The sequence below is a fragment of the Pipistrellus kuhlii genome, unplaced genomic scaffold, assembly GCF_014108245.1.
Source record: "Pipistrellus kuhlii isolate mPipKuh1 unplaced genomic scaffold, mPipKuh1.p scaffold_m20_p_37, whole genome shotgun sequence".
Classification (NCBI taxonomy): Eukaryota; Metazoa; Chordata; class Mammalia; order Chiroptera; family Vespertilionidae; genus Pipistrellus; species Pipistrellus kuhlii.
Genome location: NW_023425537.1, coordinates 4,066,065 through 4,090,935, shown reverse-complemented (window position 1 = coordinate 4,090,935; position 24,871 = coordinate 4,066,065). Strand labels below are relative to the sequence as shown.

The 24,871-nt window shown below is 48.2% G+C and overlaps 1 protein-coding gene across 7 annotated transcripts; it reads left to right on the top strand.

Moving 5' to 3' along the window:
- Positions 1-11,027: 11,027 nt before the first annotated feature.
- On the top strand, positions 11,028-23,906 carry MSL1 (MSL complex subunit 1). 7 transcript variants are annotated; one of them, XR_004982647.2, is made up of 9 exons: positions 11,029-12,431; positions 15,157-15,380; positions 16,449-16,831; positions 18,740-18,787; positions 19,225-19,289; positions 19,904-19,971; positions 20,391-20,515; positions 20,684-20,853; positions 21,070-21,449. XR_004982647.2 is itself a non-coding variant. In XM_036407839.2 (9 exons), exons 1-9 carry the CDS (start codon positions 11,655-11,657, stop codon positions 21,435-21,437), a joined length of 1,854 nt encoding a protein of 617 aa, XP_036263732.1. In that variant the 5' UTR covers positions 11,030-11,654; the 3' UTR covers positions 21,438-23,906. The 7 variants fall into 7 exon arrangements, 3 of the variants coding, with proteins under 3 accessions (XP_036263732.1, XP_036263733.1, XP_036263734.1); XM_036407839.2 differs by having other exon boundaries at positions 11,030-12,431; positions 20,684-20,756; positions 21,347-23,906; XM_036407841.2 differs by lacking the exon at positions 11,029-12,431 and adding an exon at positions 14,001-14,170 and having other exon boundaries at positions 20,684-20,756; positions 21,347-23,906.
- Positions 23,907-24,871: the final 965 nt, after the last annotated feature.

Here is a 24,871-nt window from a genome sequence, read left to right as displayed (position 1 = left end):
CGAGCGAGGGGGTGGGGCACGTGGCCCTGCCCGAGCCGAGGGAAGGCGCTCGCTCAGCACCGCCCCGCCCTCCGCGCTGGGCCGCCTCCCTCGCCACAGGAAATTCCTAGTGCTCCCTCGCTGCTGCAGCAAAACATGTTTTTGGGAAGTGACTTTCAATACGGATGGAGTCAATGGGCTCTTCAAAAAGAGAGAGATCGGGCAATTAGTCGGAGAGCGACTTCTCGCGCTGGTCCTTCCTTAGGTCCCTGTGTGGTTGGGGTGCAGGGCTGAGCTGGAGGCAGGTGTTGCTGAGTCTTACCTGTTTCTTCCTTCTAAACCCATACAAAAGCGGAGCCAGCAAGGTCTCCACGTGAGTGTTGGGGTGAGGACAGAGTTCCCTAAGATGGTGGCCCCAGGGCTAGGAGCAGGGTCAGCAGCAATTGAGAACCTATTAGGAATGTCAATTGTCAGACCCCCTTGAATCAGACACAGCAGGAGAGCCCAGCAATCTGAGTTTTTTAAAAATATGCATTTTTATTGATTTCAGAGAAGAAGGGAGAGAGGGAGAGATAGAAACATTAATGATGGAAGAGAATCATTGATCAGATGCCTCCTGCATGTCCCCCACTGGTGATCAAGCCCACAACCCAGGCATGTGTGCTAACCATGTGCCCTAACCAGGAATGGAACCATGACCTTCTGGGTCATAAGTCTAGGCTCAACCACTGAGCCTCGCTGCCAGGTCCAGCAATCTGAGTTTTAAGAAGTCCTCCAGGTAGTGGGTTTGATTCCCAGTGAGGGCACATACCCAGGTTGCTGGTTGGGGTTTCTCTCTCAGATTTCCCTATCTCCCTTTCTCTCTGGCCAGAGGGAATAACCGGATACAGTTAGAATCAGTGAAAAAAAGCATTTATCGAGTGTCTACCTATCATGTGCAAGGATTCTGGAAATGAGTAGGAAGAGGAATAGCTGAGATCTGAAAGGGAAAGGGAAGGTATGGGGGGAGGAGGGAAGAGAGAAAACAAGAAGAGAAGGCTAGGGTTGTAATTGTTTATCTTTTCTCCATCTTACCTACTTTTCTTCCTGCCCTGAGGCTCCTGTTAGAGCAATGGATTGGGGTTTAAGTGGTTTTGAGATTGGAGATAGAAACTGGTCCCTTGTCTATTTTTGCTGGCATGGGAACCCCAAGCTAGTTGCAGCCATAGGTCCTTGCTTCCCATGCACAACTAAAAGGATATGAGCAGAGCGCGCGCGCGCGCACACACACACACACACACACTCTCCCTGGGATCTCCGAGGCAGGGCTAGGGAGAGCCAAGAATAGGAATGAGGTCCCAGAGGGTTGGAAGTACCCCACGAAATGAGTTTAACAGATAACAAGCAGGAAAAAGCCTTTCAATGGGAGAGGGTGGGGACAAGCCTGGCCTTTTCCAGCTTCCTGAGACCCAGAAACTGTGACCCGCAGCAGCAGAGGGTCTCCAAGGCGAATCACAAAGGCTCCCGAGAAGGAGACCTGAGCCTGGACAGCCAAGTGACTGGAGAGTGCTGAATTGGGGCTCCGAAGGCTTCCCTGACACAAGCAAACAGAAAGGGTGGGTGTGGGTGACAGGGGGGTTGGTGGGTTTAGGGGGGTGGAGGGAGCTCTCCTCAGGCCTTCCCTCCCCCATTACATAAAGACCCTCAGGAGCACAACTCTCCCTCCTGTCTGTCTCAAGTGTGAGCCATTGACTCCTGGCCTCTCCGTGCTCATTTTCTTGAGGAATAGGCTTTCCTGTGACTCTCATAATGCCCTTTCTTATGTTTCTCTGCAAGGTTTCCTCTGCCTGAGAGGCTCTGAGCTCAAGGAGCAGACAACCCTGCAGGCTCAGCTGCAGTGACCTACATCAGCTCTCCCCAGGCCCAGGGGACGGGGGCTGAGGTCTCAAGATAGGAACTGGGGAATCTGGCACAGGTCTGCCGATGATGACGTCAGAAAGGCAGGCTGCAAAAAATATTATGGACCAGAAAGAGTTCGTCCATCTGGCATCAGCAGAGCCAAACACTAAACATCAAGGATTGCAGTGGAGAAATATTAGCTATTTTATTGATGAATGGCACCACCCCGGAAGAATGGGAAGATAATGCTAAAAAAAAAAAAAAATAATAATAATAATAATAATAATGGCATGTAGGTTACAGATTACATAGGGCAAAGTCACAAGACTCATGGGTTAGTTGTTGTGCTGGACACTGATTGGCTGGAGATAAGGTAAAGGTAATAAACCATTTCTTCAGTTCTGAGGCCTTTTCCAGGGTCCTTTTTGTCCAGCTTCATGGGAAAGTAGCCAGGGAATAGTCCCAACTCAGGGGTCAGGAACTGAAACATAACTTAGGTCAACATGTTATCTTTAGCCTGCCAGAGGTCCAGGCTATGTGATCACTGGTCAGATCTGGACTACTGCTTGGTGCCTCGAGGACTGCTGATTTTCAGGGAAAGGCCATGTCAGGGCAGGGTGGGAGAAGAGAGAGGATTTATAGAATTGAAAACATGTAGTAAGTCATAAGGACCCTCAGTTTGAAAAGTGGCACGAAGAAAGAGCAACGCAGGGGGCACCACCGAACTGAGTGCAGATGATATCAGAAGACTCTCTAGCCCCCTTTCATAGGTGCCAGAGGTCTCTGACAGGCCTGGTCTCTATTCGTTAGATTTGGGAGTGGTTTCTGCTGCTCCCCATGCCTGCCAAATGCACCCCAGTCCGCTGCAGCTGCTGGAGAGGTTTCCTCGGGCTTGCTAGGAACCAGTGAATCCGATGTCAGCTGATTTATTTCATGGACGTGGAGGCTGAGTAGAGGTGGTCAGATATGCAGAAACCCACTCCCAGGCTTTCCTACATAGAGACACACGTACTTCCTGAGGTCCCCAGATTCTGAAAAGGATCCGTAAGGAACCCCATTACTAATTGCCATTCGTAAACCCCTACCTTCGGGACCCTGGCAGCGGGAGCTTTCCTTCTCACTACAGGCCTCTGGGACAGGGAAGGCAGGCTCTGAAATAGGCGCTTTTTCTCTCTCTATGAACCACCGTGTTTAGGATGCCCACTGCGTCCAGATTGTGGATGTTTTGCCCTGGCAAGGAAATCCTATTGTGGGGGCAGGAAATTAGGTGGTGCTGATAGAGAATAATAGATGAGCAGAGAGAGAGAGAGAGAGAGAGAGAGAGAGAGAGAGAGAGAGAGAGAGAAAGCGAGCCCGAGCTGGTGAGCAAGCTGTGCAAAGGGTGGCTCTCACTGTCCAAAGGGCTTTCCTTTAGCCAAGCTCCACCCCAAAGCCCAGGAAGTCCACAGCTTGGCACCCAGCCAGGGTGAGAGCATTCCTCAGGACTCTGACAGGCTGGGGGGATGGTGCTGGTGTTCCCACCGCGAGGCTGGGGGAGGGGAAGGAAACGCAGCAGGGGAGGAAATGACCACAAAGAAGAGGGTGAGGGTAAGAGGTGGGAAGCTGGTTCTCTGCCACGAGTTCCTATTAGAGAGAAAGTGAAGGCCGATTGCTCCTCAACGGCCACAAGAAGGATCTGCAGTTTCAGAGCAGATGACCCCTAGGTCACCTCTCTGCTCAGGGTCATTACTGAGGTCTCACACTGTCCTCTGGACTCTCGCTCTCTCCCTCCCTCCCTCACCCTGGGGCTGTGGTTGAGCTCGGGAGCCCCCGAGTGGTGAATATGTGGAACTGCAGCTGGGCTGAGGGAGGCGCTCAGAGGGTCTCCCTCTGCCTCTCCACCAGGCCCCTCCCTTCCCTCCCCTGGGCCCAGCACTCTGGAAATAGCACCTGATAACCAGAGCGCTGACAGAGGCTGAGTTGTAGGAAAGCCAGCGTCTTCCCTGGTCCTTGACGTTCTAGCTGGATTGCTTTTGGGCTATTTCACTGGAAAATAGGACACTATTTCCCTATCTGCCCTACACTCCTTCCCTTTTCTTCCACAAATGCCCCAGAAAGGTAGTGTGTTTATTGGCAACAATGAGGTCCCCTCCTTGCACCCCAAGTTTTGTAGTTCTTGGGCTGTTTGCTATTCATGACTTCTATTTATTTATTTATTTATATTTATTATCTGTGTACATATCTTACCATTGGTTCATGACTTCTATGACTTTGGAGGGACAACTAACCCAGGGATCATTCTGATTTTAAATCCCTTCCTTCTCTGAGCACAGTCAAATGTTCATACAACTTTTCCTTCCAGTCAGCCTCCAACCACATACCTCCCATCACCCCAATTCCCTACCCAGTCTCTCAACCCCACATCTCATGTGGGGAAAAGGAGCAGGGAGGAAAACAGCAAAGCCTAAGTCAGATTCCCCCCCTCCCCCCCAAGGAAACCGGTTCCCTCTGTTTGGCTTCACTTGACCTATTTTCTAGCTTTTCCTGGTTAGTCCCCTTGTTCTGTACACCAAGCCTTCCCACTGGACTAATTTTTGCTGTCCTGACCACTCCTGTTTCCTCCAACATGAGCGCCTGGGGTTCTTCCCATCCAGAGCAACTGTCCTCAATGCTAAGAGGAGGCTCCCTTTTGGAAATAATTTATGTCAGCTTCAAGAGTATGAGCCCATAAAGGGAAAACTGCTTTGTGTTGTGTGTGTGGGCGGGGGGGGGGGGGGGGGGGGGGGGGAAGAAGCTAGTGAAGGAGGCAAAAAGCAGAACACTCACCCCAGGAGAGGCTGTATCCCGCTATTAAGCCCCCAATTAAAGAACTCTGGGTTCTCAGACAGCTCTCTCTGCCAACATCCTGAAGAACTCCCGGGGAGATGGAGGTGGAGTAGAGGTAACCAAGTTTGCAACTAGGGATTAACGTTTTATTCAACTTGACCCCAGGTAGTTTTCTTGTTTAAATGGACTTGAGAAAGATTGATTTGCTGTTCCATTTATTTATGTATTCATTGATTGATTCAGGTGCCCTCCTCAACCTTGGTACATTGGGAGGATGCTCTAACCAACTGAGCTGAGCTACCCAGCCAGGGACAAGAAGGTGGTGAGGGAGACCTTTGATGATCTCCCTTCTCTTGAATTTGCCTCATCTTTTGTGTGAGCCTTAATGTCATTAACTAGGGAGCTACGTGGATAGGAAATCAGTGTAAGCAGAAACACCCATTTCCCCTATTGTACTCCAGCCCTCACTCAGATTTCCTCTCCTCCCCGGGCTGCGGCTCCACATGAACCCTGAAGGGGGCACTTTTGTTCAATCCTTAGTTGGTGCCAGCCAAAAGGAAACCCCAGGAAGGAAACATAACAATTGGTCACGTGCTGGGGGTGGGTGTTCTCGCAGGGGTTGCTGGGACAGGGAAGGGAGGTCCACGTGGAGTAGGTGGAGCTCACTGAAAGTTTTGGCGGGGCTGGCAAAGGAAGAAAAATACCCAAATTTGAGTTGTGATTTAAAAAAAAAAAAAAAAATCAGCAGGGAGGGTGTGTGCTGCCCTCGGAGAGCCTAGCAGAAGGGAGGAGGGGACGGAGCATCTTGCTTGTGGATGCCTGGATTGCAGGGCAGGGTGTCTGGGAAAAAGAACTCGAGCTGGGGCCCAGCTTCGGAGCCGGAAACCTCTGTGGCTTCATGCTGGTTCCCCATCCCCCATCCTCTGGAGAAGGGAAAAGTGGCCTCTCCACCCATGGTCTCATTTTGGTGCCATGTGGGGCTGGGCTAGTGCCAGCCGGGCAGCCTGTGTTTACCTTTCCAAGAGACTCAGGAAGCCGCGCAGATGAATCCTCTCTCCCTGGGAAAAAGCCAAAACAAGCCTCCTTTTTAAAAAAATATTTTTTATTGATTTTGGAGAGGAAAGCACAGGGAGATAGACGCATCAACGGTGAGAGAGAAACATTGACGGGCTGCCTCCTGCATGCCCCCTACTGGAGACCAAGCCTGCAACCCAGGCATGTGCTCCACCCAGAATGGAACTGTGACCTCCCGGTGCATAGGTCCATATTCAACCCCTGAGCCATGAAGGTGGGACCACGCCTCCGCTTTTCACTCCCTAGTTCTGCCTCACTGTTAGCAGGAAAACACAGCTTCCTGCAGTCTTTGAGCCAGAAGGCGCTTTAAAGATGGTCTGGCTAGCCGAAACTGGTTTGGCTCAGTGGATAGAGCGTCGGCCTGCGGACTGAAAAGTCGCGGGTTTGATTCCCGTCAAGGGCATATATGTACCTTGGTTGCGGGCACATCCCCAGTAGGGGATGTGCAAGAGGCAGCTGATCGATGACTCTCATCATTGTTGCAAACTCTCTATCCCTCTCTCTTCCTCTCTGTAATAAACAATAAAATGTATTTTTTAAAAAATAAAGATGGTCTGGCTTCTTTGGGGGCCGGGGAAGCCAAGACCCAGAGAGGTAAAGGGCTTGCCACGTGCTCTTTTCACACCATAGGCATTCCCTTCAAAGAATGTAGTTCAAAGGAAGTGTACACCTTTCTAAAAGCCCTGGAGGAACGGTGAAAGTGTTGTCTCCAACTCCATCTGCACCTTCAGCCAGAGGGCAAAAGGCAACGATCATTATCCCATTAGAAATAAATAGGCAGGGAATTGTTTAGGAACTTGATTTATGGGTCCTACCTGTCTCCCGGTTCCCTCACAGTTAGCAGCTCCCCTTTCTCCCCCTTGGCCTTTCCTCTTGGCTGTCTAGTGTTTTTGTATGTCTTAGTTCAAGGATCACTACAGCTTCAAACCCAAGGGTTTGGAAGCAAGATTTCTCTTTTCTTACTAGAAGATCTCTTACCAGGTTTCAGTTTTCCGGATTGGATTATCTACCTCATGCTGTGAATTAAGACCAGAATTCCAATCCCCAAATGCCAGCCTTTTGGCATTGAGGGAGAAAAGCATGTTTTCTCTGTCTGGAGCAGTGAAATCCTAGACTGGACTTTAGAGCTGTTAAGATTCCAGAAAAAAATTTTTTTAAAAAATTGGGGGACAGATATAAGATTGCCAGCTTTTTTTCCCCCCCTAATATATTTTATTGATTTTTCACAGAGAGGAAGAGAGAGGGATAGAGAGTTAGAAACATCGATGAGAGAGAATCATTGATCAGCTGCCTCCTGCACACCCCCTACTGGGGATGTGCCTGCAACCAAGATACATGCCGTTGACTGGAATGGAACCCGGGACCTTTTAGTCCGCAGGCTGATGCTCTATCCACTGAGCCAAACTGGTCTTGGCAAGATTGCCAGCTTTTTAAAAATATATTTTGATTTTTTTACAGAGAGGAAGGGAGAGGGATAGAGTGCTAGAAACATCAATGAGAGAGAAACAACGATCAGCCACCTCCTGCACACACCCCCTGTGCTCCTTCACAACTTTCTTCTTTCCCAGGTTTCACTATTTTTATGCTATACTGTTCTATGACTGTCACTCTCAAGGTCAAGGGTAGATGCTTTGTTTTTAATATAACTAAACAGCTCATTTCCTCATTCACTGAATATTAAGTGCCTACTATGCGCCTGGTATGGTTCTAAGTGCTGAGGATACAGCAGTGAATAAAACATGAAGCTTACACTCTAGGACAGAACAAGTAAATTACATGTTAGATGGTAATAAGTTCTACAAATTAAAGCAGAAAAGGGGAGAGGGATTGGAGGAGAGCTGTGAGTTTACACAGGGTGCCTAGAAAAGATCTGATAAAAAGGTATATATTTAGAGAGAGAATAGCTGAAGGAATGAACCAGGTGGAGGGAACAAGTGAAAAGACCTAAGTAGACATGGCAGGTGTGTTTGAAAAACAGCTAAGAGGTGAGCGTGGCAGGGGTAGTAAAGAAAGGGAGAGCAGCCGAAACTGGTTTGGCTCAGTGGTAGAGCGTCAATCTGCGGACTGAAAGGTCCTGGGTTCGATTCTGGTCAAGGGCATGTACGTTGGTTGCGGGCACATCCCCGGTGGGGGGTGTGCAGGAGGCGGCTGGTCGATGTTTCTCACTCGACATTTCTGACTCTCTTTCTCCCTTCCTCTCTGTAAAAAATCAATAAGATATATTTAAAAAAAAAGAAAGAAAAAAAAAGAAAAAAGAGAGAGCAGTAGGAGTGGAGTCAGAGAGCAGTACTAGGGGCCAGATCCTCTTTAGGCCATATAATGTTAATTTTACTTTTACTCCAAGTAAGATGGGAAGCCATGAGTTTTTGTTGTTGTTAATCCTCACAAGAGGATATTTTTTCCATTTGACTTGAGAAAGTAGAAGGGAGAGGTGGGATTAAGCCTGCAATGAAGGTACGTGCCCTTGCCTGGATTTGAACCTGAGGCCCTTCAGTTTGTGGGCCGATGCTCTAACCACTGAGAAAACCAGCTAAGGCACCATCAACATGATTTTAGAAGAGAGAGAAAAACATGATCTCACTTGTGATCCCCATGGCTGTTGTGCTGAGAACAGATATAAGTAGGGGAAGGCACAGGTTGAAATTGAGAAACTAATTACAAGGTTACTGCAATAAAAAAGTGAGATATGGTTAGAGCCTAGACCAGTGGTCAGCCAACTGCGGCTCGAGAGCCACATGCGGCTCTTTGGCCCCTTGAGTGTGGCTCTTCCACAAAATACCACATGCGGGCACGCACATACAGTGCGATAGAAACTTCATGGCTCATGCACAGAAGTTGGTTTTCGGTTCTCAAATTTCAATCATTGTACTGTTGACTAATGAGTTTGCCGACCACTGGCCTAGACCAAGGCTGTTGAGGTGTTGCTAAGGTATGTGATCCTGGATATATATTTTGAAGGCCAGTGGAATCGAAGACTGATTGGATATAAGGAGAGAAAGGAAGGCTGAAGAAAAAGCAAGACTTGGGTGGGGGAAATTCAGGAGTGTGATTTTAATTTTTTTATAAATATTTTGATTTTTTACAGAGAGGAAAGGAGGAGTTAGAAACATGGATAAGAGAGAAAGATCAATCAACCGTCTCCTGCACACCTCCTACTGGGGATGTGCTGTGTCTGCAACCAAGGTACATGACCTGGATCTGTCAGTCCGTAGGCCGATGCTCTACCCAGTGAGCCAAACCGGCTAGGGCCAGGAGTGTGATTTTAGATGTAAGTTTGAAATGCCTATTGGACATCCAAGTGGATATGTCTCCTAGGGAGTTGGATATATGATTTTGAAGTTAGGGGATGCATCCAGAAAGAAGATACGCATTTGTGAGTTGATCAGTGTACAGGTGGTATTGAAAAGTTTTTTTTAAAAAAACATACTTTATTGATTTTTTACAGAGAGGAAGGGAGAGGGATAGAGACTTAGAAACATCGGTGAGAAAGAATCATCGATCAGCTACCTCTTGCACATCTCCTACTGGGGATGTGCCAGAAACCAAGGTACATGCCCTTGACTGGAATCGAACCTGGGATCCTTGAGTCTTCAGGCCGATGCTCTATCCACTGAGCCAAACCAGTCAGGGTGGTTTGAAAGTTTTGATGCTGGAGAGATCAGCATTTGAAATCACCTCTCACCACATCATTCCCTTCTAATCCCAATACTTCCCCTGCAGAGCTGAGGCCTCAGAGTCTGGTGGGGAGCAGACTGGGGCTCTCTGGCTTCTTAACCACTCACACCCGGTGTGTAAATTTCCCGTGCTCCATGCTTCCGGCCCACAAGGCAGAGACGGAGTTTTAACCGAGGTTTTCACATTAGGCCAAGAATGTTAGTCTTTTCCATCTCCATACGGGTTGAAAATATATATACCTCAACAGGAAATAAAAACAACCAATTAAAACTAAAAGCTTTTTCACGACGAATTCTGGGAGGACTTACTGGCTAAAGTTGCCTGGAAATTAAGACACACACACAATGAACACTGAAAGATGACAAGTGCTCAGCAAAGCTCAATACCCCAACGCAGTGGTCGGCAAACTCATTAGTTCACAGAGCCAAATATCAATAGTACGACGATTGAAATTTCTTTGGAGAGCCACATTTTTTAAATGTAAACTTTTTTTTTTTTTTTAAATATATTTTATTGATTTTGTACAGAGAGATAGTTAGAAACATCGATGAGAGTCATCAATCAGCTGCCTCTTGCACACCCCCTACTGGGGATGTGCCCACAACCAAGGTACATGCCCTTGACCGGAATTGAACCCGGGACCTTTCAGTCCCCAAGCCGACGCTCTATCCATTGAGCCAAACCGGTTTCGGCTAAACGTAAACTTCTTCTAATACCACTTCTTCAACATAGACTCGCCCAGGCCGTGGTATTTTGTGGAAGAGCCACACTCAAGGGGCCAAAGGGCCGCATGTGGCTCGCGAGCCGCAGTTTGCCGACCACTGCCCTAACTAACGTGTTCCTATCCCCAGGAAAGGTAAACATGACTGCTTTTGCTCCGACTCTCCCGGAGCCCCCAGGATGCGGGGAGGCAGGGACACGGAGGCCAGGACGGCCGTTGGGAGGGGACTGTTGGTGGTTGGCGGTCCTCATTGCAGGGAGGCGGCGGGCGGACATCATGGACTGTACCCCCGGGTGGCAGCCCGAGGTTCGCCCGCTTCTGCCCCGGATCCCTCAGAGACAAAGGACTTCGTTTCCTCCCCCACCATTGGTGTGGGGCGAATGGGGAGCGGAGGGGGTGGCGGGGCTGGAACCCAACCCGGGAAACACCCATGGGCTCCCCCGGGAGACTGAGTCAGGTTCTGGTCCCGGAGGCGGGCGGGCGGGCGGGCGGGCAGGGCTGCGGCGGCCGCCGGCCCGGGGAAGGGGCCACCGAGCGCGGGCCGGGGACGTGGGGCGAGGGGTCCCCGCCCGCCGAGGGCGGCTCTGCGCCCGCAGCCCCCTTCCCTCCCTCTCTCCCTCCCTCCATCCTTCCTCTCAGGTCCATTCTCTCGCGCTCCTGTTCCCCGGGGAGCCTCCGCAGGCCCCGTCCGCCGTCGCCGCCCTCGCCCTTTCCTCCCTCCCCCCGCAGCCCACCTTCACCCTACTCCTCCGCGGGCTCCTGCGGGCTCGCCCCCAGCCCGGCCTCCCCGCGCCCCTCCCGCCCCCTCGCGGCGGCGGCGGCCCCTGCACAATGGCGCGCCGCCTCCCCGCTCGCGGCTCCCGGTTCGCTCCCGCCCGCCGCCCGCCCCGCGCATGCGCCCTGCGGCCGGCGGCGGCGGCTGCGGCAGAGTCGGCTGCGAGCGGCTCCGTTTTTTTAAAGGGAAACGCCGAGGCGCCGGCCGGGGTGACTGTGGGGGAGGGGACCCCGAGCTGCGGAGACCCCCCGAGGGAGGCGATAGACCCCCTCCCGGAGTAGGAGGGCTTTGGGCGGACCCATTCCTCCCACCCCTTCCCGAGGCGGCGCGGGGGGGAAATGGAGGCTCGGGGCGGCTGAGGCGAGCTCGGGGCGGGGGGCCGGGCGGGGACGGGGGGTGCGGGGTGGGGAGACGAGGCGGGCCCGGCCGGGCCAGGGGGGGCCGCGGCGAGCGCCGGGGATGAGCTCGGGGGCGGCTCGGGGCGAGCTCCTGCCTCCGAGGCGGCGGCGGCGGCAGCAGAGGCGGCGGCGAGGCCCCCGTGGGCCGGCGGCGGGCCTCAGCCGCGGCCTCCACGCGTCCGCACGCCGGCGGGATGGCGCCCGGGCCCCGGAGGCGCCGCGCTAGCCGAGGCCCGCGGCCGCGCTGCTGAGGCGAGCCCGCCAACTCCCCTCCCCCCGCCCGCGACCCCCCGCACCTCGCCCCTTCCCCGCCCCTCCCCGCCGCGGGCCCCGGCCGCTCCGGACCACTATGACCATGAGATCCGCCGTGTTCAAGGCGGCCGCGGCCCCGGCCGGCGGCAACTCCGAGCAGCGCCTGGACTACGAGCGCGCCGCGGCGCTGGGCGGGCCCGAGGACGAGGCCGGCGCGGCCGAAGCCCACTTCCTCCCGCGGCACCGCAAGCTCAAGGAGCCGGGGCCGCCGCCGGCCTCCGCCCAGGGCGGCAGCCCCGCGCCCTCCCCGGCCGGCTGCGGCGCCAAGGGCCGCGGCTTGCTCCTGCCGGCCGGGGCGGCCCCGGGGCAGCAGGAGGAGAGCTGGGGCGGCTCGGTGCCCTTGCCTTGCCCGCCCCCGGCCACCAAACAAGCCGGCGTCGGGGGGGACCCCGCGGCCGCCGCCGCCGGCTGCAGCCCCCGGCCCAAGTACCAGGCGGTGCTGCCCATTCAGACGGGCTCGCTCGTGGTGGCGGCGGCCAAGGAGCCGACGCCCTGGGCCGGGGACAAGGGTGGGGCGGCTGCCCCGGCCGCCACCGCCTCGGACCCGGCGGGACCCCCGCCACTACCTCTGCCCGGGCCGCCGCCCCTCGCGCCCGCCGCCGCCGCCGCCGCCGGGAGCCTGGCGGCCAGCGAGGGCAGATGGAAGAGTACGAGGAAGAGCCCCCTCGGGGGCGGCGGCGGCTCGGGAGCCTCCAGCCAGGCCGCCTGCCTCAAACAGATACTTCTGCTGCAATTGGACCTCATCGAACAGCAGCAGCAGCAGCTGCAGGCCAAGGAGAAGGAGATCGAGGAGCTCAAGTCCGAGAGAGACACGGTACGGGAGGGGTTAATCGGCGGTCGGGCCTGGGGGCGCGTTGTGCGCATGCTCGGGGCCAGGGGCTGTGGGAGGCGAAGGTCTCCCCCCGTTAGGGGGAAGGAGGTTGACCACCAGGCAGAGGAGTACCCTTAGGCGCCGGGTCCCTGGGAGCCAGGCTCCCGGACACGTTGGGCTGGAGGGAAGGGTCAAAGGGCACCCTCCCGAGGGGGTGGGGGAAGGTGGGAAGGAAAGGTTGCAGGTGCCAAAGGGTTAATTTAAAATGACAGCAGCAGGCTTGTGGGAAAGATGGTTAGCGTGGGGGAAAGACCCGGTGTGTGATGGGCTGGCGCTGAAATGGTGGGGTGCACCCGTGGTGGCTTGGAGGAAGGGGTTAATTTAAAGAGCTGCTGCGTTAGGGAGTCATTGTGGAGGAGAGGGACAGAGCAGCTGTTGCTCTAACCTCTGCCGTAGCATCTTCGGGTAGGGTGGCAGGCCTGTTCATTGGCAGAGGGGGAGAGGTGATTCACGGTGGAATCCTCTTTCAGTTTTCTTAAATGATATTAAGAGAATTACTGCTTTCGATTTTATTTATTTATTTTTTAATAGGAATCTGTTCTAAAACCTGACCCAGTGACCGGCTCCCTTGTATAAGAATGGTATTTAGCCCGGCTGGTGTGGCTCAGTGGATAGAGTGTCAGCCTGCAGACTAAAGGGTCCCAGGTTCGGTTCTGGTCAAGGGCAACATGCCTAGGTTGCCGGCTTGATCCCCAGTAGGGGAAGTGCGGGAGGCAGCCAGTCAATGATTCTCTCTCATCATTGATGTTTCTCTCTCTCTTTCCCTCTCCCTTCTTCTCTGAAATCAATAAAGATATATATATATTTTTTTAAAAAAGAAATGGTGTTTAGAGGCTGGAAGATTTTAAGGCATCAGGGGAAAGTGAGCTTATTAAATGTGTTATGTAGACCCTCTCCACCCCCCAAAGTCTCTATATGTTAGAATCTTAAGGTAGCAGGGAAGTCATTTATTATTTATTTGTACTTCTGAGCCGCCTTTAGGGCACCTTATGTGCTGAAACATATTCCTTCAGATATGAGGAGAGCTCTGGTGATTGGGTATTACTGTGCTAGCATACCTTGCAGCTGCCTAAAAATAAACATGGTTTCTACAATTGTGTTAAGGTTGCAGCAGTCTCTGTGCGCGCGCACTCTCTCTTCCTTTCTCCCTCCCTCTCTCTCTCTCTCTCTCTCTCTCTCTGTGTGTGTGTGTGTGTGTTCTCTCTCTCTCTCTGTGTTCTCTCTGTTTGTGCCAAGGGCTGAGCAAGGGAGCAGAGGGCTATTCATTGTGTTTGCTTTCCAAATGAATCGCATTAGGCAGCGGCTGTTTGAGGAATGCATTCTGCAAGGTGGAACGGGAGCTGGGGTAGATTTCATTAAAATACCTCCTGGTGTTGATTTGTGGAAGTTACTCAACATGGAGGTGGCCCTGCTCAGCTACTGTACTGCAGTCCAGGGGTGTGATGGTACTGTCCTTACAACACACCATATCCTTACATGGCGGGCGGGGGGGGGGGGGCAGGAGAAGAAATCAAGGAAATGTCACCCACAAACCATGGTTAAGTAATGTTAAGGCTGCGAGTCAAAACAGAAGGGGATGAAGAGAGAGTATGGTGACAGAGGGGCTCTGCTGATGGTGGAGGTTTCTGCTCAGGTCCTGAGGAATGGCCTCTTTGCAGATTTTCCTAGGCAGGAAAAGTGAGGTGAGTTAAGGATAGAGCGCCAGTCTGAACTTGGCATTCGCTGCTTCTGTTGTGTATTGCAGTCTTAGTGTTGTTTAAGCTTGTTTCTCTTTTTCCAGTTGTTTGGCCTCTACTGAAATTTGTGTACAGCTAAGGAGATGTAACGGAGGCAGCATTAATATCACTGTCTACCCCAAATAAGATCTTATTTATAGGATATCAGTAGCCCAGTTGGCACCTTTTCTCAGAACATTTTGATGTGACGTTTTCAGTGATAATAGACTTCCATTTTCTATTTGGTTCTGTTGTTCTCCCTTTAGAGTTAAAAGACTACGTTTAGTCAATATTCAGAGAAGTAGGTATAATTTTCTTCTGTTGTCTCAAGCGCAAAGCAGCAAAGCAGTATGCATATTTCACCATAGATGGGATTTATGGTAATACTTTCTATTTCAATTCTTCCAAATTAAATGTTCATTGTTTAGATGACACCCATCCATCCAACCAGACCCCTTTCAAATAACACTGCAATCCCTATTGGCACTGTGACTGTGAGTGTTTAATTCCTTCTTAATGTACTCTTTGGACTTTACCCTTGAGTATAGGTAGAGAGGATAGGATATGGAGAACCCTAGGGCCTCCTAAAAGAACCTACGGTTAATTCTGGAAACCACCAAGCTGACTGGAGCCACATGCTTAGCAGTGGCAGAGACCATGCTGTTTAAAGGCATGTTGAGGCCCCTCCCAGTGAAGAGGATCTTGTTTCAGAAGAATGAACTACAAATTCCCCCGCGTCCCTCGGTTAGCCCCTAAAATTAAGCAGTGCAATATCCCTTGTCTTCTCTGTTGTGTTTAAGGAGAACTATTTAGATTAATGTCTGCCTATTAAAAATAAGTTTAATTGCTGTGATCCATGGAAAGAGGTAGAAGACCATATGGTTTCCTATAGGCCTGAGTACCTGCATTTAACCTTTTGTGTATTAAGTCTGCATTTTGCCACTCTCTTTTAGCTCCTTGCTCGGATTGAACGTATGGAAAGGCGGATGCAGCTGGTAAAGAAGGATAACGAGAAAGAAAGGCATAAGCTGTTTCAGGGCTATGAAACTGAAGAGAGAGAGGAAACGGAGCTATCTGAGAAAATTAAACTGGAGTGCCCCCCAGAGCTTTCTGAGACATCCCAGACTCTGCCTCCCAAGCCCTTCTCATGTGGGCGGAGTGGAAAGGGCCACAAAAGGTGTGCTGCTGACTTTGTTATGCTGTCTGGACTTGATGAGGACACTTATTTCCTGGGACTGGCCGTAGGGGTTGGGACTTATAAATTAGTTTTACTACAACCACATTCTGAATTACGAGGTTTTCTGTGTTGAGAAAGTCTCTTGAAACATTTTTGTGCATGCTATAAAAGTCTGTTAGAACATTTTGGTCACAGTAGTAGTTACAGAATGCAGAGTACATCATAAAGAGAATGGACAACAAATGTGACAGCTGAGTTTCTTAAAGAAAACTATGGCAGTTCGCTTCAAGTTAGGAAGTGTTACCTTCCTTCATTGTGTTAGGCATTAGTGGATATAAAAAGTAAGATCCAAAAAAAAGTAAGATCTAATTGTCAGATCTAATTGTCTTTAGACTCAAAGAGATTTGCTGAAAGGATGGCATAAGTTTTAAAAACTAAGAATTCAACTGCAATAAAATATGCAGATAGACAACAGTAAGACGGACTAAGTTTTGTAAGATTCAGGGATAATAAAGATTATTTTGAGTTAAGTAGGAGATGGATCTTGAAAAAGAAGTATAGACTTTAGGTTGCTAAAAAGAAAAGGAGATGGCATTCTAGGAATGTGGGGTAGTGGGGGGTGGGGTGGGGGTTGTAGTGGTAGGAGAAAGAGAGCCAGATAGCAAGAAAACAGAAATAAAGATTTTAACTATCATAGTATAGGATTAGGAGGGTTAAGGAGAAATAAGAGATTGGTCTTTGGTTGACAGTAATGAAATAAGCCACAGGGTAGTGGAACCTAATATTAGCTGAAAGGTCTTGGATAAAATAGGGACCTTTTTAGATTTAGTAGGCAATAGATACTATAGGGGATTTTAAGGATGGAAACTCACTTGTTCAGTAAACATTTACTAAGAGTCTATTACATATACTGTTAAGCATGAGACTATTCCTGCTTATGACTGTCAAAGGAACCTAAGATATTTAGCTACCTGAATACAAGCTAGTTCTCCTACCCCCAAATGAAATCAAATCAGGTTTTATCCAAGAGTCAATGAATTGTATTATGTTTTCTCCCCTACCTAATAGGAAATCCCCATTTGGAAGTACAGAAAGAAAGATTCCTGTTAAAAAGCTGGCTCCTGAATTTTCAAAAGTCAAAACAAAAACTCCTAAGCACTCTCCCATTAAAGAGGAGCCCTGTGGTTCCTTATCTGACACTGTTTGTAAGCGTGAATTGCGGAGCCAAGAAACTCCAGAAAAGACCCGGTCTTCAGTGGACACCCCGCCAAGACTCGCCACTCCCCAGAAGGGACCCAGCACCCATCCCAAGGAGAAAGCCTTCTCAAGTGAAATAGAAGATTTGCCGTACCTTTCCACCACAGAAATGTATTTGTGTCGTTGGCACCAGCCTCCCCCATCACCGTTACCATTACGGGAATCCTCTCCAAAGAAGGAGGAGACTGTAGCAAGTAAGGCATAGAGAACACTTGCTCTTATACCCTAGTGGTGGCGGTCAAGCTAACAAGTGTGAAAATGCCCTTGGCATTTTTTAAAAAGTGCAATCAATAAAGCAGAGTTCTGTCAAGAATGAGTAAGTTAACAGCCAGAGACAGACACTGTGCAGGCATTGCAAATAGATGGAATCACAGCAAAATGTGCTCAATGTATTTGCCTGCTTACAACACTGGGAGATGTGTTTGCCAGTAAGTTGCTCATCACAAGAGCACCAGACTTGGGGGTGTAATCTCCGGCAACTTGCATGCCCACTGAAAGAAGGGTTTTCTGTGCTGTGAAATGCATAGAACTTATACTTTGCTATGCACGACTGTTCCTGCCATTGATGTTGTGTGAAACCTGGGAGGGTGGTCTTTGGGTGTTCCCAGGGGCCATGGTAATTTTTGGGTTGGGGAGCCAGCTTGGGGTGGGGAATTTCACCTGGGCCTCCGCTCTTTAACTATATAAACATTTATCTGTATCTCTATGTCCCGGTCTGGGGGGCAGGAGGGATCTACAAAAGACCAACAGTCTTACTTTATCTTACTATACTTCACAAAGGTTCTAAATGTGAAGAGATTACTTGGATTGCAGTAGCCCATTGGTTGTTCATATATTTAAATAAAATGGTCTACAAACTATTTTTCAAACAATAAGGACTATCTTGGGATATCTGAGCTGCTTGGGGAGGGTGTGGGGTGTGGGACCTTGGTCTTCATTCCCTTTTTTCTTTATGGCTTCCACACAGAGGTGCTCCCCTATCTCCTACATCAATCAGTAACTGCACTGTGCCTTCAGCTGTGCAGCGTTAGTCTGTGACAGTCACTGTGGGCGCTCCGGGTGACGGTGGGGGAAGCCTTCCTGAATAGAGCTGCAGCCCCGAGTTTCTACCACTGTGTCTTGCCCCAGCAGGGATGGGGATGGGAATCCATTCCAATAAGATAAGAGCATTCTCCAGGCTTTGTCAGGCTGTTCTGGTTACAAAATTAAGTGGGGAAGATAGATTACTCTTCTTAATTATCTAAAACTCATTAGGCCTCATTTGAGTACATGGAATAGACCAGGATCCTGACCTAGGTTTAGGTTTTTTTGTTGTGTTCAGTCAGTTGAACAGGTTCATCCTTAAGTTAACCTTCTTGCTGTCATGGCCATACTGTGTAACAAGAGAAACTGTGAAGCAACTTCCCATCCGGGATTGGGAAATAGCTTGGTCCAGAGCTGTTCTATGTGACTGGCTGTCTTTGAAAACCGTATCTGCCCTAGTACAGAACACTTGAAGCACCTCCAAGATTGTGGGCATAGCAAGCAGTATAGAAGGAGTCTGATGGGGGGGAGGAGGGAATCCCAGCCCTTTGAGGAGCCTGAGCTGTGAATAACGTGTGAATCCTTATTCTTGATGCCCTGTCTCAAGAGGAAGTCTCAATGGCTTGATCTAAGGAAGCAAAGTCTTTGTGCATGTTGTTCAGGCTGGACCAGCAAGGTAGTTTGTGTGGAGGGAGGAGGGAGCTGTTTAAGAAGACTACATATGTAAGTTTTGAGAACACTGATCTTTTATTTGAAAAATAGGGTCAACTTTTACTCACCTGCCATGTTCTGAGTTTAAGGTTTGATATCCTTGGCCATCAACTGTTGCAGGGAAACCACCCTAAATAATGAAGAAAAGAAGTCGTCTCAGTGTAAAAAAAAAAGTGGTGGGCTTATTTTCTTTTCTTTTGTCTGTTGTTCCCTCTTCCCCTCCCCCAGAGAGACATTCTCAAAAGAGCAACTCAAAAAAACCAAATGGCTTCCTAGCGAGAACGTCAGTGATGCTCCTTTCCTCCGTTTTGGGTATGGGCTTTTTTTCTTTTTACACTGAGATGATTCTTCTTTCCTGCATTATTTAGGGTGTCTGATGCCATCAAGTGTTGCAGGAGAAACTTCAGTCTTGGCTGGTGAGTAGAATAGGAATTGTGCCGGCTGGCCTGGGGGGCTGGGGGGCGGGATGGTGGATGGTTGGCAGCTGGATGTGGGGGAGAGAGACTCCTTGGTGTATGATTACACTATAGACTTCAAAATGACTACACGTTTCAGTTGTTTTTCAGGAACTGCAATAGCATCCATTATATGAATTGTCAGGTATTGGCTTAGGGTTTTTTTGTGATCCTGTGTTTGGCAGACTGCAATGGCATTTTAGGTTTTTTTATACCATAGCGAGGACACTGACTGGCTTCAGGGGAGCCATAGAATGGATTCCTATCACTTGGTAACTTCGTCTAACTGGGGAGAGACCTTGTCCTAGTGAATAGGAGGAGGGTTTTGTGATCTTGGATTTAAGAGTGGTTCCACCCCTCCTCCCTTTCTTTTTCTTTTTCTCTTTTTTTCCCTCTAGTTCCTTCTTGGAGGGACCACTCAGTAGAGCCTCTAAGGGACCCAAATCCTTCAGACCTTTTGGAGGTAGGTACCCAAGACCTGTTAGTGGAAGGCAGTGAGAAACAGAGTAGAAATGGGCGTTTAACGTGAATATGTCATAATAACTGTATGAATGGGCTAAATAAAACTTTAAAATCAGAATGTCACTTGAGAGATTATCCACTCCAACTCTTTGTTGTATAGATGAGAAAACTGAAGTCCACGGGTAGTTAAATAATTTAGCTAGGGAGTGTTCAAAGCTAGAGTTCACGTTAACTAGAAAAGTTAGTATGTACCACCACTCAGCAACAAAATTATTTGATTCTTAAAAGTTTGATATTTATTTTAAACTGTGATTATTATCAAGTATGGAGGGTTTATGACTGTCTCACGAGTTGTTTTAGTTTAACGTGACTTTCACTTTGGAAAGTTATGGAAATGACTTTGAAATTTGGAGATTGCACAAGGGTGTGGGGGGTGTGTGGGAGGAGAATGTGTTTTATTGATTCTGTTACCAGGAGGTTCCCTAATATCCATAGAACTCAGACTCCAGTGGGACCTGAAGGTGAAAGGTTTTACCTTCCTGGAAGCTGAAAGTGGATTAGTGTATGTGTGTCACATGGTGATAAATAGCTTATCAGCTTCTGTTCTTTACACAGAACCTAGATGACAGTGTGTTTTCAAAGCGGCATGCAAAACTGGAGCTGGATGAAAAGAGAAGGAAAAGGTGAGGCTAGAGATGTTCATCCTGGGAACAACTGAGCCCTGGGACCCTGACACCTCTCATCCATGCTGTGGCGAGTCCTGGATCTCTTAACGCTTAAATTACCGGCTTCCCAGTTGGTTGAGTATCTTTATTTGAAGTGGTAGTTGTTGTAGGTAAAATGTTTGGCTTCTTTTTCTCCAGGTGTGCCCTCTCTCAGTTCCACTCTCTGCTAAACATCAGCACATGATTTGAACTGCTAGCCCTAAACAGTGTCCTGTAACCAGGCAGGCAGTTCTCTTTAACATCCTCCCCGCTTCCCCCAATCAAGAAGAGTCAGCAAAGAGCTCCCTAGCCTCTGGATTGTGGGAGTTGCTTTTATAGAGAAGGTTTTCAGTAATGTTGGCTTTGTTTGTTTTGTTTGTCTGGTTTGTTTTTCCCAGATGGGATATTCAGAGGATCAGGGAACAAAGAATTTTACAGCGACTGCAGCTCAGAATGTATAAAAAGAAAGGAATTCAGGAATCTGAGCCTGAGGTTACCTCATTTTTCCCTGAGCCAGATGATGGTAAGTTTTGTCTACTTAAATGAGTAGTTTTTTTAACCAAGAAAATGGGCACAAGGTTCCAGGCTACAACTTGTTCTGAATGAATGAACTGTATGTTGGAGCAGGTGTAGTTGACAGACATTTCTCAATTACGTCACTAACAAGGTTGCATTTGGCTTTCTTCCCTAGTTGAAAGTTTGATGATTACTCCCTTCTTGCCTGTTGTAGCATTTGGACGACCATTACCAAAATTAACTCCACAGTAAGTATAAAGGGTTATTTTTCCTCTCCCCTCTCAGGTAGCTGATACTTTACCTCCCTGTCAGTCTGTATGAAAACCTGGATATAAGGGGAATTGGGTGGCTTAGAGCAGTGATCGGCAAACTGCGGCTCGCGAGCCACGGTTTGCTGCTCTGTTGACTAATGAGTTTGCCGACTGCTAGACTAAATGTTACCGTGTAGTTGGAAGCTGAGGGGATTAGGCAGTAGTGGCATATTGTGTGCAAAGAGGTAAAGGGTAGTATATGACAGTGGTCGGCAAACTCATTAGTCAACAGAGCCAGTTTGCTGACCACTGGCTTAGGGGTTAGCTATGATTCTTGGACAGAAGAGAGACTACCTGGGCAACTAGCTTGTGCAGTGATAAGATTCCCAAGCCCAGAAATAAGAGGATTTGTTTTTTAGTTAGAAATAGATTATTCAATCACTTGGAGGCAGGAAAGACATTCCACAGTTGGGACTTGGGAGTCAGGACTAGGAGTGGTGAGGGACATTGTGTTTTTTTCAGTTATTCTCATGTCCACACTGAGTCCCTCTAGTGTTGGACATTGATTTCCTTATCCTTTTTGCCAGGAATTTTGAGCTGCCCTGGTTGGATGAGCGAAGCCGATGCAGGTTGGAGATCCAGAAGAAGCAAACACCTCACCGGACGTGTAGGAAATAGCTGTGTGCTGGCGAGAACCTTCTGTCTTCAGATAGTTGTAGCGTGCCATTCCCAGAGAGTGGCAGAGACCTGTGTATGTGACCTGTGTCCTCATGTATGTTATTCACTGATAGTGCCCTTCCATACTCCCTTGATCTTGGTTTTGTTTTCATCATTCTGATTTCACAAAAACTCTTTCATTGGGCTAGTTGTGAATTATAGAAGGTGATTGGGATATCTTTTCCTCTTTTGGGGAAAAGAGCTCTCAAGCTAAATCTCTAAGGTGGCAGATCTGGAAGCTTGCAGGGTCTGCTTCTGTACATTTGCCGATGTTAAAGGGGTAAAAGGGCTCTTTCATTCACTTGTGGAAATAAAGCATCCCTGCCGTTAGATCTGTGCTGCATGGCACTCTGCTTGCCCTGGGATACCCTCCCATGTAGTTTGAGTAGAGTGGTTTTTACCCCAAAACAAACAAACAAAAACCCAACACCATGAGCTTAAGGACCAGATGAGGAATAACTGAAGTGATGAAGCAAGTCATCATCACAGGGTAGCGTTTGGAGAGTTTGTAGGTAAATGTCTGGAAAGATAGTTCTCTTAAAACTACTCTGTGATAATAGCCATGTGGCAAAGGATGATTGGCTGTTTTTGTTTTTGTTTTTTTAGTTAATGGGTAACTGAATTTCTTTCCCCACCCCTCAAAAAATAAAGTCTTTGGAAAATAGAATGGGGATGGTTACTTTTGGACAAGTTATAGCTCTAAACAAAAGCAGTTGACATTTGGGGATGGCATGCCAGAACCTGTACAGATGTCCTTGTGTCACATCACTTATTGGGCTTTATCCTTTTAGCTGAGCTCTTGGTGGTGGGATAGAGATTTAGGGAGGGTGGGGGGTGAATGTGGAGATATGTGCTTCCTTTGGCTGGCAAATGTCTACATCTTTAAACAGACAGATGTACCTGATGAGCTTCTCTATTCACTTTGTAAAAACCGATTTGTATGTGTACCATCTTGGTCCCCCCTCTCCCTCACCACCACCACTACCACCACCACACACACCCCTTTTGTTAAAAAATGTCAGCCCAGCACTCCAGGCCACTTTGGTCTCAGTGTAAGTTCCCTGTAACTATCTGGAAGGAAAACAGAGCCAAGACCTCTGGTCTTAAATATATAGGAATTGCCTTTCTTTAGTCTTCAGGACTACTGTGTGAAAACAAGTAGGGGCCTAATCTCCTAGAAGATAGGGACTTTTATCCTTGAAGAGAGTATGTCCCCAGATTATTAGCACTTTTAGAGGAAAAGCCAAGGTATGTAGGGTGTGTGGCCGGCCCATCAGTGGAGCATGAGAGAATGGAATACCATTGTGGGAAGAAAAGAGAAGTTCCTCAGGGGCCTCCCACTGCTAGAGCTTTTTGTGAGATGTTAATCTGCTCCCTGAGTTTGACTTTTAAAGAATTATTCTGGCAGCACATGTAGTATTCTTGGATGATCTTGCTGCTCTTATTTCTCCGTGTGTGTGTGTGTGTGTGTGTGTGTGTGTGTGTGTGTGTGTGTCTGTGGCTTTGGGTTTTCATCTGTAACTCCATCTGCTTAGGAGAGTGGGCTCTCCACAAGGGAACCTGCTATGAACTTCATTGCAAGAATATAGAGAGAAATAGGACTTACTTTATTCCTCTAGGGGCTCTCGTCTCACACCTTGAGAAGAGGAAAGAGATTTCCAGAAAAATGGCCAGATTTTCTTTGTTCTCCATCATTTTAACATGGCAAGCTGTTTGGTTTTCCTACTCTGACCCATGTTACGTTTATAATGTGCCCAAGAAGGAAAAAGACCAGTGTCTTGACTTTGTTCCTTGCTTCCTTGAAGTTTCTTCTTGATTTTCAGCATTTTTATTGGATTCCTAATTTGGGTATGAGTTAGCAAATTAATCTTTTGTTTGTGCCCTACCCAGGGGCCCCAGATTCTGAACTTGAGCTAGATGAAGAGGAATCTTTGAGGTGCTAATAGCCAGACTTAATTGGATTCTATTTCCTTGGAAATCCCTCTACCTAGAACCTCTAATTTTATCGTCCCCTCTTTTAGACAATTCTCCTTTGATTCGGATGTATTGAGGTTTGTTGAGAAGAATTTTGGAGAGTAGATTAGCAAAGTTCCAAGAGTGAAATTACAGTGTGTTAAGAGTGGGGGGGGAAAATTAATCTTATTTTTTCCCCACATGGGGGTACAACACTGTGAAATTCAGTCTTAACTGAAGGCCCCGCAGTTCTCCTAAAACATAGATCTTTGTTTCTTTAACAAAGTTTAAGCTAGTGTTAATAAATTAAAGAGAGAAATTGCTTGTCTGTCCACTTCAGCTTTGTTTTAAACCCATTTCATATTGTTGTCTGTGTTGTAATTCATACTTTTGATACCATTTCTGATGTGTAAAATTGGTTGTCTTGTAAATATCTTATAAAGAGTTCAATTGTAAATAAACTATTGTGGCTGTTAATTTTTGAACTTCTGCTTCAATTTATTTTATTGTGAAGCATTAAATAATTCTGTTTGTAGATTTTATTTAATATGTTTTATTGATTTCAGAGAGGAAGGGAGAGGGCAAGAGAGAGAAACATCAATGATGAGAATCAATGATCGGCTGCCTCCTGCATGCCCCCTACTGGGGATCTATTGCACCACCTGGGCTTGTGCCCTGATCATGACCAGAATTGAACAGTGACCTGATTCATAGGTTGATGCTCAACCACTGAGCTATGCTGGTGGTGGTTTTTGTTTGTTTGTTTGTTTTTTACATTAAATCATACATCATTTTGAACTAGGGCAGTTGGTTTTTGGAACTAGATTTACAAGTTCTCACACTTGGCAACTTGTTTACAGTTGAGATCTGTTTGGATCCTGGTTCTATCTCTGAAGGCTTTGAGAATGCCTTCTCGTTTCATATTGCCTGTAACTTTATAAGCATCAGGATCCTTAATCATAACTTGTAAAGATATCACACATGAAAGAATCCTGTGCTGTGCCACAGGGACCTTTTTCTGATATATATTAAGGTGTATTCTTGTAGGTGCACTAATAACTTAGCTCACCTATCTTGTATGTATATGTCCAAAGAAAATACTAGTGGGGAAAAAGGTTTACAGTTGTTTGTATGGAATACAATAGCTAATAAATAGTAATACAAGAATAAACTTGTAGGTACTCAACTGTAAACCTAGTTTTGCTCCACCTGGTATACTGGGTTTTTTCGTACTGACAAAAAAAATTTTCAGTCTTGCTAAAATCAAAGCATTTCCTCATCTGGTTAACAAGGAAATCATGCCACTACATTAAACCAATGACGGTTCCTAATCATCTCTTTTTTAAATCAATTCTAAAATCTTGTAAGACTTAGCATCATGCCAGCCTGCACTTTGGGAGAGGTGGTGGCTGGGGTGGAGAGATACATGAATGGAGGAAATG

Coding starts and splice junctions, on each gene's coding strand:
- MSL1 (XM_036407839.2), top strand. CDS start 11,655: ATGACCATGAGATCCGCCGTGTTCAAGGCGGCCGCGGCCCCGGCCGGC. Junction 12,432..15,156: donor TCAAGTCCGAGAGAGACACG/GTACGGGAGGGG, acceptor ACTCTCTTTTAG/CTCCTTGCTCGGATTGAACG. Junction 15,381..16,448: donor AGTGGAAAGGGCCACAAAAG/GTGTGCTGCTGA, acceptor CCTACCTAATAG/GAAATCCCCATTTGGAAGTA.